The sequence below is a fragment of the Ornithorhynchus anatinus genome, chromosome 18 (assembly GCF_004115215.2).
Source record: "Ornithorhynchus anatinus isolate Pmale09 chromosome 18, mOrnAna1.pri.v4, whole genome shotgun sequence".
NCBI classification, from domain to species: domain Eukaryota; kingdom Metazoa; phylum Chordata; class Mammalia; order Monotremata; family Ornithorhynchidae; genus Ornithorhynchus; species Ornithorhynchus anatinus.
In genome coordinates this window covers 18,476,291-18,493,543 of record NC_041745.1, presented here as the reverse complement: position 1 = coordinate 18,493,543, position 17,253 = coordinate 18,476,291, and the positions used below count along the sequence as shown (strand labels likewise).

Genomic DNA, 17,253 nt, shown 5'->3' with positions numbered 1-17,253 from the left:
TTACTAGTAGTTACGGTGTTAGGCGCTTATCATGCGCCAGGCACTGTACTTAGCGCTGGGGTGGATGCGAGCAAATCGGGCTGGACACAATCCCGTCCCACAGGGGTTGCTCCCAGTCTTGATCCCAAGTTTACGGATGTGGTCTCCCTGACTTCTCCATCTCCATCATCTCCATCTCCTTCCTGTCTCGCAAGCTCCTAATCATTCATTCAATAGTATCTATTGAGCGCTTACTCTATGCAGACCACTGTACCAAGAGCTTGGAACAGGCAATTCGGCAAAAGATAGAGACCATCCCTGCCCGATGACGGGCTCGCGCCGTTACCCTCGACTCCTCTCTCTCATTCAACCCACGAATTCAATCGGTCACCAAACCCCGTCGGTCCCACCTTCACGTCGTCGCTAAAATCTGCCCTTCCCCCCTCCATCCGTAATGTCTTGTCTTATGCCGTCGAGCCGTGTCTGACCCGTAGGGCTGCACTGGACACATCTCTCCCAGAACGCTCCACCTCCATCTGCAATCGTTCCGGGAGTGGATCCAAAGACCATTCCAGGTAAAAATACGGAAGTACTTTTCCATTGCCTCCTTCCGCGCGGTAAACCCGACTTTCCGCCCTGGACTTTCTCCCGTGCCGCTGCTGCCCGGCACTGTTGAGTTTTGCCTTGTAGCCAATTGCCTTCCACTGGCTAGCCACTGCCCAAGCTAGGAATGGAATGGGCATGCCTCTGCTAGACTCTCCCTCCTGTAGTCGAGACTGGAAACTCGAATTGTACTGTCCAAGCGCTTAGTACAGTGCTCTGCACACAGTAAGCACTCAATAAATACAACTGAATGAATCAATGACCCTGAGAGGGGCCATCCATCCTACTGGCTCAGTGGAAAGAGGCTGGGCTTCGGAGTCAGGGGTCATGGGTTCGACTCCCAGCTCTGCCACTTGTCAGCTGTGTGACTGTGGGCGTCACTTCACTTCTCTGTGCCTCAGTTACCTCATCTGTAAAATGGGGATTAAGTGTGAGCCTCACGTGGGACAACCTGATTACCCTGTATCTCCTCCAGCGCTTAGAACAGTGCTCTGCACATAGTAAGCGCTTAACAAATACCAACATTATTAATACAGTTACTCATCCTATCCTGCCTGGATTACTGCATCAGTCTCCTTGTTGGCCTCCCAGCCTCCTCTCTCCCCCCACTCCAGTCCATACTTCACTCCTCTGCCCGGATCATTTTTCCACAAAAACGTTCTGGATGCGTCACTTCACTCCTCAAAAAACTCCAGCGGTTGCCCATCCACCTCTATATCGAAAGGAAAAACTCCTCTCCATTGGCTTTAGAGCACTCCATCACCTTGCCCCCTCCCACCTCACTTCGCTTTTTTCTACACCTCAGCTCACACTTGGTTGCCTATCGACCTCCGCTCCAAACAAAAACTCCTCACTCTAGGCTTCAAGGCTCTCCATCACCTTGCCCCTTCCTACCTCTCCTCCCTTCTCTCTTTCTACCGCCCACCCCGCACGCTCCGCTCCTCTGCCGCCCACCTCCTCGCCGTCCCTCGGTCTCGCCTATCCCGCCGTCGACCCCTGGGTCACATCCTCCCGCGGTCCTGGAACGCCCTCCCTCCTCACCTCCGCCAAACTGATTCTCTTTCCCTCTAAAAAACCTTACTTAAAAATCACCTCCTCCAAGAGGCGTTCCCAGACTGAGCTCCTCTTCCCCCTCTACTCCCTCTGCCATCCCCCCTTTACCTCTCCGCAGCTAAAGCCTCATTTTCCCCTTTTCCCTCTGCTCCTCCACCTCTCCCTTCCCATCCCCACAGCACTGTACTCGTCCGCTCAACTGTATATATTTTCGTTACCCTATTTATTTTGTTAATGAATTGTACATCGCCTTGATTCTATTTAGTTGCCATTGTTTTTACGAGATGTTCTTCCCCTTGACGCTGTTTAGTGCCATTGTTCTCGTCTGCCCGTCTCCCCCGATTAGACTGTAAGCCCGTCAAACGGCAGGGACTGTCTCTATCTGTTGCCGACTTGTTCATCCCAAGCGCTTAGTACAGTGCTCTGCACATAGTAAGCGCTCAATAAATACTATTGAATGAATGAATGAATGAACTTGGCTCCTCTAGCGCTAACCTTCTCCCTGTGCCTCAATCTCGCTTCTCTCACCACCAACCCCTAGCCCACATCCTACCTCTTGCCTGGAACACCCTCCCTCCTCCAATCTGATAATTACTCTCCTCCCTCTTCAAAGCCTCGTTGAAGGCATATCTCCTTCAAGAGGCCTTCCTAGGCTAGGCCCTGCCTTTCCTCTTCTCCCACTCCCTTCTGCCTCCCTCTGACTTGCTCCCTTTGTTCTTCCCCTCTCTCAGCCCCAAAACACTTATGTACATATCTGTAATTTTATTTATCCCTTTGCTCTTTCCTCCTCCCAGCTCTAAAGCACTTATGTACCTATCCGTAATTTTATTTGTATTGATGTCTGTCTACCCCTAGACTGTGAGCTCCTTTTGGGCAGGGAATGTCGTTTATTGCATTATTGTCGTACTGCACTTTCCCAAGCTTTGCACACAGTAAGCACTCAATAAATGCAATTGAATGAATGAAGTGACGTGCCCAAGGTCACACACAGGAGACAAGTGGCAAAACAGGGATTAACACCCATTCATTCATTCATTCAATCGTATTTATTGAGCACTTCCTACTACTACTAATAATGCTGGTATTTGTTAGGCGCCTACTCTGTGCAAAGCACTGTTCTAAGCGCTGGGGGGATACAAAGTGATCAGGTTGTCCCATGAGGGGCTCAGTCGTAATCCCCATTTTACAGACGGAGGTAACTGAGGCACAGAGAAGTGAAGTGACTAGCCCCAAGTCACACAGCTAACAAGTGGCGGAGCCAGGATTAGAACCCGTGACCCCTGACTCACTCTGCTGCCTGGCTCATTTTTCTACAGAAACGATCCTTTTCCTCAAAAATCTCCAGCGATTGTCCATCCACTTCGGCATCACATAAAAGCTCCTCACCATTGGCTTTACAGCATTCCACCACTCCCCGCTACTCTTCTTGTACAAGCCAGCCCACACACTCCGCTCCTCTAGTGCTAACCTTCTCACTGTGTCTTGGTCTCGTCTGTCGCGCTAACTCCCGACCCACATCCTGCCTCTGGCCTGGAACGCCCTCCCTCCTCCAATCTGACCATTATTCTCCCTCTGCCTTCAAAGCCTTGTTGAAGGCACATCTCCTTCAAAAGGCCTTCCCAAACTAAGCCTTCCATTTCCCTTTCTCCCACTCCCTTCTGCATCACCCTGATTTGTTCCCTTTGTTCTTCCCTGGCTCCCTGCCCTATCGCACTTATGTACATACCTGTAATTTACTTAGTGGTATTAATGGTGGTCTCCCCCGCTCTAGACCATGAGCTCCTTGTGGGCAGGGAATGTGTCCATCTGTCGTCCTAGTGTGCTTTCCCAAGTTCTTAGTACAGCGCTCTGTATGCGGTAAGCACTCAATTAATACGACTGAATGAAACTCTGAAGGGCAGAAAGGACTCCAAAAGACTGCAGTCACTTGGCCGAGTCCTTATCTTCGTGTTCAAACCTACCTTGGCTGAGGGGGTTGGGGAAGGAGTTACAGACGGGGCTCCCGTGACCCGGAAATCTTGACTTCCAACCCCAGGCTGTAGCCACGCGCCCAAGACTGAGGGGAGGGGGGGCATCCAGAGTTCCAACACACTCACCGCCCTCCCTGCAGGCTGCAACTGGCTTTCTCCCAGCTGCCTCCCTCTTCCTTTTCCACTCTCTTCCCCTAAACATCTCTCTGCTCCCACGCAAAACTCCATGCAGTCTCTCGCTATCGACGATCCCGCCTCCACTCCCTCGCTTCTGCCATTCCCGATGACGGGAACTCCCTCCTTCCTTCAAATTGGCCAGGCCACATTCCTCATTGTTATCAACAGCCCCCCCCACTCTCGTCCATCCCTCCCCTAACTTGGGTTCAAATCAATGTCCTTATTTCATTTACTGACGTTCATTTTCTAATACATCTGCCACGAACAATCCTTTATTCTTCCTCTTGCTTCCACCGTCCTTATACTGCCTGTATCCCCCATTAGCTCGTAAGCTCCTCAAACGCTTCATCCTCTCAAGCACCGACTAATAAAGATGGTGTTGGTTAAAGCACTTGCCGTGTGCCAAGCACTGTTCTAAGCACCAGGGTAGATACGAGGTGATCCAACTGTTCCCCTTGGGGCTCGCATTCTTAATCCCCATTTTACAGATGAGGGAACTGAGGCACGGAGAAGTTAAGTGGGAAGCAGCGTGGCTCAGTGGAAAGAGCCTGGGCTTCGGAGTCAGACATCATGAGTTCGACACCCGGCTCTGCCACTTGTCAGCTGTGTGACTGTGGGTAAGTCACTTCATTTCTTCGTGCCTCAGTTACCTCATCTGTAAAATGGGGATTAACTGTGAGCCTCATGTGGGACAACCTGATTACCCTGTATCTACCCCAGCACTTAGAACAGTGCTCTGCACATAGTAAGCACTTAACAAATACCAACATTATTATTAAGTGCCTTGCCCAAGGTCGCACGGCAGACAAATGGCGGAGCCGGGACTGGAACCCACATCCTCTGACTCCCAAGCCCGGGCTCTTTCCGCTGAAGTCCCACAAGGTGGAGTTGGCCATTGGACCTGCCCGGGACGTCCGACTCTGCCAGGGGGAAACGAGACTTGGGTAGAAGGAAGTGAGTCCCTGGGAGGGGAGAAGAGGCGTGGGAAACATCCAGCCTGCTTTTATTTCGCGGAGTTTCCCGGGTCCAGCAAAGGAGTCAATGACCCGTAGGGTCCAAGAAGACACAAAATCACAACGCTTAGTCGGAAAAATAGCGTCGGGGTCAGGTGCCTTCTAGTTGCCCTGATGTGGGACGTAGGGCTCAGTCACTTGATGGTTCGGTTGCCCCACGAGGGGTGTGGGACTGCCAGCATCCCTAGGTAAGAAGGCCAGGGTAGGCCCCCCTGCTGCGCCCAAGCCCCCAGTGACATCCAATTAGGGTTCGTGGCTCTCGGTCATTGGTTTTCCCCTGGCCTGGGACCGGATTCAGCCCTCTGCAGCGGGGAGTGAGGTGAGGAGAAGGCTGAGAACAGGCCCGCAGGTGCCCCAGGCTCTTTCTGCTCCTGCACCTCCTCCTCCTATGCAACCCCTCTCCCCCAACCCTAACTTGAGCCTTTCTTTCTGGTGGGGCAGGAGGGTAGAGGAGTCGGGGCCTGCTGCTAAAATGACAAAATCGTGCTAGGATCAGAGGTTGGGGGACAGTCCATAGAGGTCTTCTGTGGGTAACTGCTTTCCACGGCAGAGAGTACAGAAGAGTGGATCTGGAGGGGGTGGGGGCAGATCAGAAATGTCAATTCTGAGCGCACCCAACTGGAATGTCTGCCTCATACCCTCCCAAGTACTTTATACAGTGCTCCACTCACAGTAAGCGCTCAATGAATACGACTGACTTGACTTAAATCCACCTCCTCCAGGAAGCCACCCCCAATTCGCCTCATCGGAGTTTTACTGCAGGAAGCCCTTGGGCTGCCCAGCCCCAGGACTCACGGGATCGTGTCCCCTCCTCGTTACGTCCCTCCCCACGGAGGCCAGCGTGGGACCTCTGCCTGGCATGTTATACGTGAGCCAGTCGGGGCTCCGATGTCCTTTCTTGACAAAGCTCCGTGGCTTCCCATGCTTCTCCCCACCAAGCAGACAACCGGACGACCCACCTGGCCACAGAGCTGGGGCCCCCCGGCCTAACCAGGAGTCCGTGGTGCCCCGTGGTGGCCTGCGGGGGGGGAGGGGAGCGGCCAGCAGGGGCCCTTCATCTCGCCCAGCCGGCCCCGAGCTCCTTCTCCAAGACCTGGATGAACTGGTCGTTGAGGAAGAGCAGCTGGCCCTGGGGCAGGAGCTTGTCCAGGACGGCCTCGGTGCGGTCAGCCTTGAGCAGGACGTCGCTGCCCGAGGAGAACAGCCTCAGGTGGTCAAGGAGGAGGCGGGCCAGGAGCCGCAGGGTGCTCTTGGCCAGACGCAGGTTCTCGGGGGGCTCGCAAACGAGCACGAAGCCCAGCGACAGCACCCCCAGCCAGAGGACCACCCGGCTCTCCTGGAAGGGGTCCCCCGGCCGCAGGCGGAAGACTCCGGAGGGGGCGTCTTGCAGGGAGACGGGCTCGTCGGGGGACTGGAGGAGGAGATCCAAGGCGGGCCGGCCCGTCGCCTGCAGCAGCAGCCTGTGGGCCGTCTCCACTTGCCTACGAGAGGGATGTCGGTTAGAATCCTCCGGCCAGAGGGAGGTGGGAGCTGAGGGAATCGATCAGTCGGTCCATCGGTCAGTCAATCCACTGATCCAGCCTCGCACCGCTAGGTAGGTTCAGGCCCCCACGCTTCCCACCAGCCCAGAGACAGGTCCCGTCTTCCCCCATTAGAGCGTGAGCTTCTTACGGACAGGGAACGGCTCACCTGGCTCTTCTGCAGTTAACAACTACTCTACTGTGCGAGCAGAAAGTCAAATACCGTGACTGTTGCTCCCAGCTCCGCATTTAACTGTCTCCAGGAACGGAGTCCAGGTTCCTTCCCCCAGGTCCCAGATCCCCATTCCAGCTCCGAATCCCATCCAGCGATTAACAGTCTTTGAATTCAAGAAACGCAAGGCTGCCCTCTGGAAGAGGAAGGCTAAAGTATTCCGGGCCCTGGTCTGGGGCAGAGGAGAGGTGGAGGAATGAATGTGGAGAACATCCTGGAAACTCTCCTCACCCCACCTCCTGATGCCTAACTCTCTCCCCCAGACCGGGGGTGCCAGGGGCTTGGGCGTTTAGGGGGGGTGGGTGGTGAGGGAAAACTGTGCTACCAAATGGACAATTTCACATTTAGTTACACTGACGATCCCACTACAGGGATTGCAATAGAGAAGCAGCGTGCCAAGTGGAAAGGGCACGGATCTGGCAGCCAGAGAACCTGGATTCTAATCCTGTTTCACACTTGCGGGCTGGGGAACCTCGGCAAGTGATTTAACTTCTCTGGACCTCATTTTCCTCATCTGCAAGATAAGGACTCAATACCTGCTCTCCCTCCTACTTAGACTCTGAGCCCCGTGTGGAACAAAGACAATCTGCGCATCTACCCAGTGGTGAGTCAGTGCTTGGCCCATAGCAAGTGCTCAACAAATACCAACAGCGGGTGGTATTGATTTGTCCCGGTCCCACCAATCCCCCCGTTATTAAAAAAATTGTACTTGTTAAGCATTAACTAAGCCCTGTTGTAGACACAGAACAATCCAATACGACCCAGTCTCTGCCCCAACCAGAGATCACAAGCTAAGGGGGAGGGAGAAGACACGTGGAATCCCTAGTTTACAAGCTCCCCCTTCGCCTCCTGCTCGCCGACTCATCTGTGCCTCCTCCACCTCCCCCAGGGAGCTGAACCTCGGACCGCCCGGACCCGCGCCCGCCTCAGCCTTTCGCAACCTGGACCTCCACACCCCCGCTCAGGAACTCCGACACTAAGGATCTTCGCCCCCACAGACCCCCAGCCACCAGCTCCCATTCCACCCACCCACCCCCCTCCCCTCGGGCCCGGGGACATTGCGCTCCCCTTCTCGATCCTGGGGACATTGTGATCCCCTGCTCGGCCCCAAGGACATTGTGTCCTCTGGGGACATTGTGTCCCCCTGCTCGGGCCCGGAGACATTGTGCTCCCCAACCGCTCCCCCACTTGGCCCGAGGCGGCCATTTTGGGAAGCCCCCTCCCCGCCTGAGGTGGCCATTTTGGGAGGGCCTCACTCCCTCTTCCCCCTTGAGGTGATTCATCTCCCCCGCCCCCGCCCCGGGCGACCATGTCCTTGTTCTCACCATGTTACCTTACCTTAGCCACCGCCTACGGCCGCCACCCATCCCGGACAACCTCAGGGCCCCCCCGCCGCCACAGGGACATTTGGTCATGAGCTCTGGGACTCTCTCGGCCGCTGGCCGCTTGACTTTGAGTCTGATCGGGTAGGGTCGGCTCGTCCCCCGACCCTGGTCATCACCTGCTTATTAACACTATTGTATTGTGTCTTACTGTACCATGTTGCTATATTAGCGATTTCGCTTGTTATTGTTTATTGTTGTCAGTGCTGCCACCCACCGCTCTGGCCTCACCAGCCGCCTGACTCTGAGTTTGATCAGGTCGCCCCTTAATCGAGCCTACCCCCGACCCTGGTCATCGCCCGCTTATTAACACTACTATATTGTATCATACTGTATCATGTTGCTATATTAGCACTACTGTATTATATCATACTGTATCATGTTGCTATATTACCGATTTCGTTTGTTACTGTTTATCATTGTCAGTGCTGCCACCCACCTCTCTGGCCTCGCCATGTCCCTCCTCCCCCCGTCCTCCCTCCCGCCCCTTCCTATCCTCCCCTTCCCCTCTCTCGCTCAGCTCTTTCCCGCTCTCTCCTCTGTCTCCTCCCTCCCTCCCCTCCCCCGCCCTAGAACCCCACTTTACCAGCGCTACCCCTCTTCCCCCTCCCCCTACTCTTCCCCCCACCAAACCCCCTCCTCACCCCCTCCCCCCTTCTCTCTTCCCCACCCATGCCCCATCCCAGTCCTCTTGTCCCACCGCTACCCCTCATCCCCCGCTCCCCGTCCAGGGCCCCGCCACCTCCTTCCCATCCAAACCCTCCCCTCCCCCCGCCCTTCCCCCCTCCCCCCCTTGCACCCACAGCTACTTTCAAGTGCGGCCTCTGGAACCCCCGCTCTATTACAGGTAAGCTACCTTTCATCCATGACCTTTACCTCTCCCGCTCTCTCCTCCTCCTCACCCTTTCGGAAACGTGGCTCTCTCCCAAAGACACGGTCTCCGCCGCCGCTCTCTCCGGCGGAGGCCTCTCCTTCTCCCACTCCCCCAGACTCACCGGTAAGGGAGGAGGCATCAGCTTCCTCCTCTCGCCCCGTTGCCCCTTCCGCACTATCCCTCCTCCCCCCTCCCTCTCCTTCCCCTCCTTCGAAGCCCATATCATTCGCCTCTACCACCCCCTCCAGATACTTGTCGCCGTCATCTACCGCCCTCCTGGTCCCACCTCCGACTTCTTCAACCACCTTGACCCCTTTCTCACCTTCCTTCTCTCCTTCTCTCTGCCCACTCTGATCCTCGGAGACTTCAACATCCATACGGATGTATCCAACAACACCTCTGCCGCCCGCCTGCTATCCCTCCTCGACTCTGCCGACCTCCTCCTCCACCATACCGCGCCCACTCACCGACTCGGTCACACCCTTGATCTCGTCATCTCCTACCGCTGCACTATCTCCTCCCTCATCGACTCTGAAATCCCTCTCTGACCATAACCTTCTCACCTGCCTCATCTCTCACACTCCCTCCCCCTGCAAATCTTCGCTACTGCCCCACACAGACCTCCGCTCTCTCGATCCCATCCGTCTTTCCAAAAGCATCTCTCCTCACCTTGCCACCCTGACCTCACTTCCCACTCTCGATGATCAGGTCTCCGCTCTCAACTCCACCCTCTCTACTCACCTCGACTCTCTCGCCCCCCTTTCCCTCCGCCGCTCTCGCTCCACTAACCCACAGCCCTGGATCACCTCCTCTGTCCTCCTCCTACGCTCAAGCTGCTGAGCGTTGCTGGCGAAAGTCCAAGCACCAAGCCAACCTCACTCACTTCAAATTTATCCTTTCCTGCCTTAACTCTGCCCTCTCCTCCACCAGACAAAACTTCTTCTCCTCCCTCATCGACACCCATGCCCGTCACCCCCGCCAATTGTTCCGGACCTTTAACTCTCTCCTTAGGCCCCCAGTTCCTCCCCCTCCCCCATCTCTCACCCCCAATGATCTGGCCACCTATTTCCTCACGAAAATCAACACAATCAGGTCTGAGCTCCCCAAAGTCACCCCTCCGCCTCTCCCCTCCCCCCCCACCAACCCCCTCCCCTACTTTCCCATCCTTCCCTGCAGTATCCTCAGAGGAGATCTCCTCCCTCCTCGCAAGTGCCACCCCCTCCACCTGCGCCTCGGACCCCATTCCCTCTCACCTTATTAAAACCATCGCCCCAGCCCTCCTCCCTTCCTTAACTTCTATTTTTAACCACTCAATCTCCAATGGCTCCTTCCCCGCTGCCTTCAAACATGCCCACGTCTCCCCATCCAACCCGCTCTTGACCCCACTTCCCCCTCCAGTTATCGCCCTATCTCCCTACTACCCTTCCTTTCCAAAATCCTAGAACGAGTCGTCTACAATTGATGCTTAGAATTCCTTAACTCCCATTCTCTCCTAGAACCCCTCCGATCTGGCTTCCGTCCCCTCCACTTTACCGAGACTGCTCTCTCTAAGGTCACCCATGACCTCCTTCGTGCCAAATCCAATGGCTCCTACTCCATTCTAATCCTCCTTGACCTCTCTGCTGCCTTTGACACTGTCGACCATCCCCTCCTCCTCCATACCTTATCTCACCTTGGCTTCACGGACTCCGTCCTCTCCTGGTTCTCCTCTTACCTCTCTGGCCGATCATTCTCGGTCTCCTACGCTGGAGCCTCCTCCCCCTCCCATCCTTTAACTGTTGGAGTTCCTCAAGGGTCAGTTCTTGTCCCTCTTCTGTTCTCCATTTACACTCACTCCCTCAGTGAACTCATTCGCTCTCACGGCTTTGACTACCATCTCTACGCAGATGACACGCAGATCTACATCTCTGCCCCTGTCCTCTCCCCCTCCCTTCAGGCTTGCATCTCCTCCTGCCTCCAGGACGTCTCCACCTGGATGTCTTAAAACTCACCTCCTCCAAGAGGCCTTCCCAGACTGAGCTCCTCTTCTCCTTCTACTCCCTCTACCACCCCCCCTTCACCTCCTACCTACCTTCACCCCCCTTCCTACCTCTCCTCCCTTCTTTCTACCACCCACCCCGCACGCTCCGCTCCTCTGCCGCCCACCTCCTCGCCGTCCCTCGGTCTCGCCTATCCCGCCGTCAACCCCTGGGCCACGTCCTCCCGCGGTCCCGGAACGCCCTCCCTCCTCACCTCCGCCAAACTGATTCTCTTTCCCTCTTCAAAACCCTACTTAAAACTCACCTCCTCCAAGAGGCCTTCCCAGACTTAGCTCCTCTTCTCCCTCTACTCCCTCTGCCACCCCCCTTTACCTCTCCGCAGCTAAACCCTCTTTTCCCCCTTTCCCTCTGCTCCTCCACCTCTCCCTTCCCATCCCCACAGCACTGTACTCGTCCGCTCAACTGTATACGTTACCCTATTTATTTTGTTAATGAATTGTACATTGCCTTGATTCTATTTAGTTGCCATTGTTTTTACGAGATGTTCTTCCCCTTGACGCTGTTTATTGCCATTGTTCTTGTCTGTCCGTCTCCCCCGATTAGACTGTAAGCCCGTCAAACGGCAGGGACCGTCTCTATCTGTTGCCGACTTGTTCATTCCAAGCGCTTAGTACAGTGCTCTGCACATAGTAAGTGCTCAATAAATACTATTGAATGAATAGTTAACCAGAGGTTAAATGACTTGCCCAGGGTCACCTGGCAGGCAAGCGGCGGAGCCAGGATTAGTACCCAGGCCTCGTCAAGCCCAGGCCCAGGCTCCATCCACGAGGCCGCACTGCTCCCGACCTGTCTTCTCCCTTACCTGGCTACAGCCAGGATCTGTTCCTTACGGCCCAGCCTGTCTCGCTCCGGGCTGTGGGGTCGGGGGTCATCCAGCGAGGCCTCTGCGCCGAACACCCTGGAGTACAGCACCCGGCAGCCCCCGGGCTCCTCGCCGGGCCGAGCCCCCAGCGTGTGGATGATGAACGCGTGGACCATGGCGCTCGGCCGCCGCGTCCTGGACGGGGAACAAGGAACGAAGGCCACGGGGTCGCACAGGGTGGGGTTGGTGGAGAGGGAGGCTTCAGGGGGAGTCAGGGTTGTTGTGCGGAGGACCCGGACCAGCCAGGTTCCCTCTCCGATGGGAACAGAACCGGAGCCAGTGGGACGTGAGTAAAGCGGGAAGGATTTAGGTCAGACACAGAGGACACCTTAGCTTGCACTCTTCGCTCCTCCCAAGCCCACCTTCTCACTCTGCCTCACTCCTCCATCCCTGACCCCGTGCTCAAACCCTTCTTGCTGCCCGGAACTCTCTCCCTCTGCAAATCTGCCACACTACCACTCTCCCCATCTTCAGAATCCTCTGAAATTCCCACCTTTTCCGAGGATCATTCCCAGATCAAGGCTCATCACCCCGAGTCATGTCGATTCATCTTATCATTATTATCGATAGTACTTATTGAGTGCTTACTGTGTACAAAGCACTGTACTAAGCGCTTAGGAGAGTACAGTGTAAAATCAAACACAGTCCCTGCCACAACGAGCTCACAGTTTAGAAAGACATTAGTATAAGCAAATAAGTACATTACAGATATATACATATGTGCTGTGGGGGAGGGAGAGAGGATGAATGAAGGCGCAAGTAAGAGTGGTGCAGAAGGGAGTGGGAGGAGAGGAGTGCTCAGTCAGGGAAGGCTTCCTGGAGGAGATGTGCCTTCATTGCTAAGATCCACCTTTTCCTCTCCATCCAAACCGCTGCCTTGTCGGTACAATCTCTCATCATATCCCGACTGGATTACTCATCAGCCTCCTTTCTGATCTCCCAACCTCCTGTCTCTCCCCGCTTCAATCTATACTTCACTCTGCTGCCCAGATTATCTTTCTGCAGAAAGGCTCTGGGTGTGTCACCCCCCTCCTCAAAGCCTCCGGTGGTTGCCTATCAACCTTCGCACGAAACAAAAACTCCTCGCTCTTCCCTTCAAAGCTCTCCATCCCCTTGGGCCCTCCTACCTCTCCTCCCTTCTCTCTTTCTCCTGCCCACCCCGCACGCTCCGCTCCTGTGCCGCCCACCTCCTCACCGTCCCCCGTTATCTCTCCCATCCCGCCGTCGAGCCCTGGCCCACGTCCTCCCGCTGTCCCGGAATGCCCTCCCTCCTCACATCTGCCAAACTAACGCTCTTCCCCTCTTCAAAGCCCTTCTGAGAGCTCACCTCCTCCAAGAGGCCTTCCCACACTGAGCTTCTTCCCCTTTTCCCCCCCCGCTGCCTCTGCCCCCCCTCCCCTCCCCTCTGCTCACCCCCTTTCCCCCTGCTCCTCCCCCTCCCCTCAGCACTCTGCTCATTTGTATATATTTGTATTGCCCTATTTGTTAATGAGGTGTCGATCCCCTTGATTCTATTTATGGCGATTAAGTTGTCTTGTTTTTGTCCGTCTGCCTCCCCCGATTAGACTGTGAGCCCGTCAGTGGGCTGGGACTGTCTCCATCGGTTGCCGAATTGTCCATTCCAAGCGCTCAGTACAGCGCTGTGCACATAGTAAGCGCTCCATAAATACTACTGAATGAATGAATGAATAGTAAAGGCTCAATAAATACGATTGAATGAATGCACATAGCCCTGAGGAGAAAAAATCCGCCCCCCGCCCCGCCCCGCCCCGCCCCGCCGCCATTGGGCAGTGGAGGCAGGACTAAAAGACCTTCGTAGGGCCCTTCCGCCGTCGGGCTCCCGAGCAGCTCTCCCTCAGCCTCCTCTCTGGGAAAGGAGGAAGGAAACTTGGCCGGATGCAGGAGCTGGACGTCCCCTCCTCCCCGCCCGCCCCGCCCCGCCCCGCCCCACCCCACCCGCTCTCCCTCCCCACCCCGCCCGCTCTCCCTCCCCGCCCACCCGCTCTTCCTCCCCGCCAGGCCTCGGGCCGCTAAGGGCAGGGCCCCGCCCACACGGCTGCCCCTAACGTCACTTCCGCCCGGCCAGAGCATTCTGGGGAATGTCTTCCGGCCCTGTGCCGGCCGCGCGTCCGAGAAGGGGCCCAAGGCTCCGGCTCCCCAGGGTCGTCCGGAGCCCGCACTCCCTCCCTCCCTCCCTCCCCGCCCCCCTCGCGGGCCGCTCGGGCCTTCGATCTTCAGCCTAGAAGCAGCGTGGCTCAGCGATAAGAACCCGGGCTGGGGAGCCCGAGGTCATGGGTTCCAATCCCGACTCCAACCCCTGTCAGCCGGGTGACTTGGGACAAGTCACTTGACTCCTCGGGGCCCCAGTTCCCTCATCTGGCAAATGGGGATGAAGACTGGGAGCCCCACATGCGACAACCCGATGACCTTATATCTCCCTCGGCGCTGAGAACGGTGCTTGGCACATAGTAAGCGCTTAACAGATGCCAGCATTAGTATTGTCCCAAAATCCTATTTCCAAAATCCTAGAACGAGTCGTCTACAATCGATGCCTAGAATTCCTTAACTCCCATTCTCTCCTAGACCCCCTCCAATCTGGCTTCCGTCCCCTCCACTCTACCGAGACTGCTCTCTCTAAGGTCACCCATGACCTCCTTCTTGCCAAATCCAATGGCTCCTACTCCATTCTGATCCTCCTTGACCTCTCTGCTGCCTTTGACACTGTCGACCATCCCCTCCTCCTCCATACCTTATCTCACCTTGGCTTCACGGACTCTGTCCTCTCCTGGTTCTCCTCTTACCTCTCTGGCCGATCATTCTCGGTCTCCTACGCTGGAGCCTCCTCCCCCTCCCATCCTTTAACTGTTGGAGTTCCTCAAGGGTCAGTTCTTGTCCCTCTTCTGTTCTCCATTTACACTCACTCCCTCAGTGAACTCATTCGCTCTCACGGCTTTGACTACCATCTCTACGCAGATGACACGCAGATCTACATCTCTCCCCCTCCCTTCAGGCTCGCATCTCCTTCTCCTCCGGGACGTCGGCCCGCCACCTAAAACTCAACATGAGCAAGACTGAGCTCCTCATCTTCCCTCCCAAACCCGGTCCTCTCCCAGACTTCTCCATCACCGTGGATGGCACGACCATCCTTCCCATCTCTCAGGCCCGCGATCTCGGTGTCATCCTTGACTCGTCCCTCTTGTTCACCCCACACATCCTATCCGTTACCAAGACCTGCCGGTTTCACCTCTACGATATCGCCAAGATCCGCCCTTTCCTCTCCACCCAAACGGCTACCTTACTATTACGGGCTCTCGTTATATCCCGGCTAGACTACTGTGTCAGCCTTCTCTCTGACCTCCCTTCCTCCTCTCTCGCCCCGCTCCGGTCTATTCTTCACTCCGCTGCCCGGCTCATCTTCCTGCAGAAACGATCTGGGCATGTCACTCCCCTTCTTAAACAACTCCAGTGGTTGCCTATCGACCTCCGCTCCAAACAAAAACTCCTCACTCTAGGCTTCAAGGCTCCCCATCACCTTGCCCCTTCCTACCTCTCCTCCCTTCTCTCTTTCTACCGCCCACCCCGCACGCTCCACTCCTCCGCCGCCCACCTCCTCGCCGTCCCTCGGTCTCGCCTATCCCGCCGCCGACCCCCGGGTCACGTCCTCCCGCGGTCCCGGAACGCCCTCCCTCCTCACCTCCGCCAAACTGATTCTCTTTCCCTCTTCAAAACCTTACTTAAAACTCACCTCCTCCAAGAGGCGTTCCCAGACTGAGCTCCTCTTCTCCCTCTACTCCCTCTGCCATCCCCCCTTTACCTCTCCGCAGCTAAAGCCTCATTTTCCCCTTTTCCCTCTGCTCCTCCACCTCTCCCTTCCCATCCCCACAGCACTGTACTCGTCCGCTCAACTGTATATATTTTCGTTACCCTATTTATTTTGTTAATGAATTGTACATCGCCTTGATTCTATTTAGTTGCCATTGTTTTTACGAGATGTTCTTCCCCTTGACGCTGTTTAGTGCCATTGTTCTGTCTCCCGATTAGACTGTAAGCCCGTCAAACGGCAGGGACTGTCTCTATCTGTTGCCGACTTGTTCATCCCAAGCGCTTAGTACAGTGCTCTGCACATAGTAAGCGCTCAATAAATACTATTGAATGAATGAATATTGTTATTATTATCTTCCCCTCGGCCCCACAGCGCCGGGGCCTCCCGCCGAGCGGGGCGGGGCGCATGCGCAGCCGCCTCAGACGTCACGCGCCCTAGGAGGGCTCCCCCCCCATCGCCCGCGGGCACGAGCATGTACGAGCACGCACGGCAGGCGGGGCCGGAGGAGGCGGGGGAGCGGAGGGACCGAAGGACGGGACAATTCAAGGGAAGAGAGAGAGACCGAAGCAAAGGAGGAGGAGGAGGAGGAGGAAAGTGAGGCGGCCGGAAAAGAGCGAGGCTCAGAAGGCCGTGCTGGCTTCTTTTCGGCTCCCCAGGACGGGGATTTCTCGCGGAAACTGCTCTGGCCTTCCCGGAAAATCCCCGGCGCCGCCGCCAGGGGGAGCAGGGCTTCCAGGGCCTTGGACGGTTCTTCCCGCCCTGCCCCGCGCCCCTCATTCATTCATTCAATAGTATTTATGGAGCGCTTTCTATGTGCAGAGCACTGTACTAAGCGCCTGGAATGGATAAATCGGCAGCAGATAGAGACAGTCCCTGCCCATTGACGGGCTTACAGTCTAATTGGGGGAGACAGACGGACAAAAACAATAGTGAATAGAATCAAGGGGATGAACATCTCATTAAAACAATAGCAATAAATAGAATCAAGGTGATGTACAACTCATTAACAAAATAAATAGGGTAATAAAAATATATGCAAGTGAGCGGACAAGCACAGTGCTGAGGGGGTGGGGGAGGAACAGAGGGAAGGTGGGGGAAGGGGGCTTAGCTGAGGGGAGGTGAAGGGGGTAGAGGGGCATGAAGGTAGTTGTTAAGCTCTCACTATGTGCAGAGCACTGTTCTAAGCGCTGGGGGAGATACAGGGTGATGAGATTGTCCCACGTGGGGCTCACAGTTTTTAATCCCCATTTTTAATAATAATAAGAATAATGGTGGTATTTGTTAAGTGCTTACTAGGTGCAGAGCACTGTTCCAAGCGCTGGGGGGATACAAGGTGATCAGGTTGTCCCCCGTGGGGCTCACAGTTTTAATCCCCATTTTCCAGATGAGGTCACTGAGGCCCAGAGAAGTGAAGTGACTTGCCCAAAGTCACACAGCTGGCAATTGGCAGAGCCGAGATTAGAACTCACATCCTCTGACTCCCAAGCCCGGGTTCTTTCCACTGAGCCACGCTGCTTTTACAGATGAGGTAACTGAGGCCCAGAGAAGTGAAGTGAGTTAATAATAACAATGATAATGATGGCATTTATTAAGCATTTACTATGTGCAGAGCACTGTTAATAATAATAATAATGTTGGTATTTGTTAAGCGCTTACTATGTGCCAAGCACTGTTCTAAGCGCTGGGGTAGACATAGGGAAATCAGGTTGTCCCACGTGGGGCTCAC

General features: G+C 55.5%; 1 protein-coding gene across 2 annotated transcripts; it reads right to left on the bottom strand.

Moving 5' to 3' along the window:
- Nucleotides 1–4,747: 4,747 nt before the first annotated feature.
- AP5S1 (adaptor related protein complex 5 subunit sigma 1) lies at nucleotides 4,748–13,610 on the bottom strand. 2 transcript variants are annotated; one of them, XM_029083195.2, is made up of 3 exons: nucleotides 13,516–13,610; nucleotides 11,645–11,839; nucleotides 4,748–6,276 (listed from the first exon to the last, which is right to left on the bottom strand). In XM_029083195.2, the coding sequence occupies exons 2-3, from the start codon at nucleotides 11,818–11,820 to the stop codon at nucleotides 5,850–5,852; spliced, it is 603 nt and encodes a 200-aa protein (XP_028939028.1). In that variant the 5' UTR covers nucleotides 11,821–11,839; nucleotides 13,516–13,610; the 3' UTR covers nucleotides 4,748–5,849. The 2 variants fall into 2 exon arrangements, with proteins under 2 accessions (XP_028939028.1, XP_028939030.1); XM_029083197.2 differs by lacking the exon at nucleotides 13,516–13,610 and having other exon boundaries at nucleotides 11,645–12,059.
- Nucleotides 13,611–17,253: the final 3,643 nt, after the last annotated feature.

Bases quoted from the DNA above. Each gene is read 5' to 3' on its own strand.
- AP5S1 (XM_029083195.2), bottom strand. From the start codon at position 11,820: ATGGTCCACGCGTTCATCATCCACACGCTGGGGGCTCGGCCCGGCGAG. The intron at 6,277-11,644 runs GTAAGGGAGAAG...TCCCTCTCGTAG, and splicing joins CAGATCCTGGCTGTAGCCAG to GCAAGTGGAGACGGCCCACA.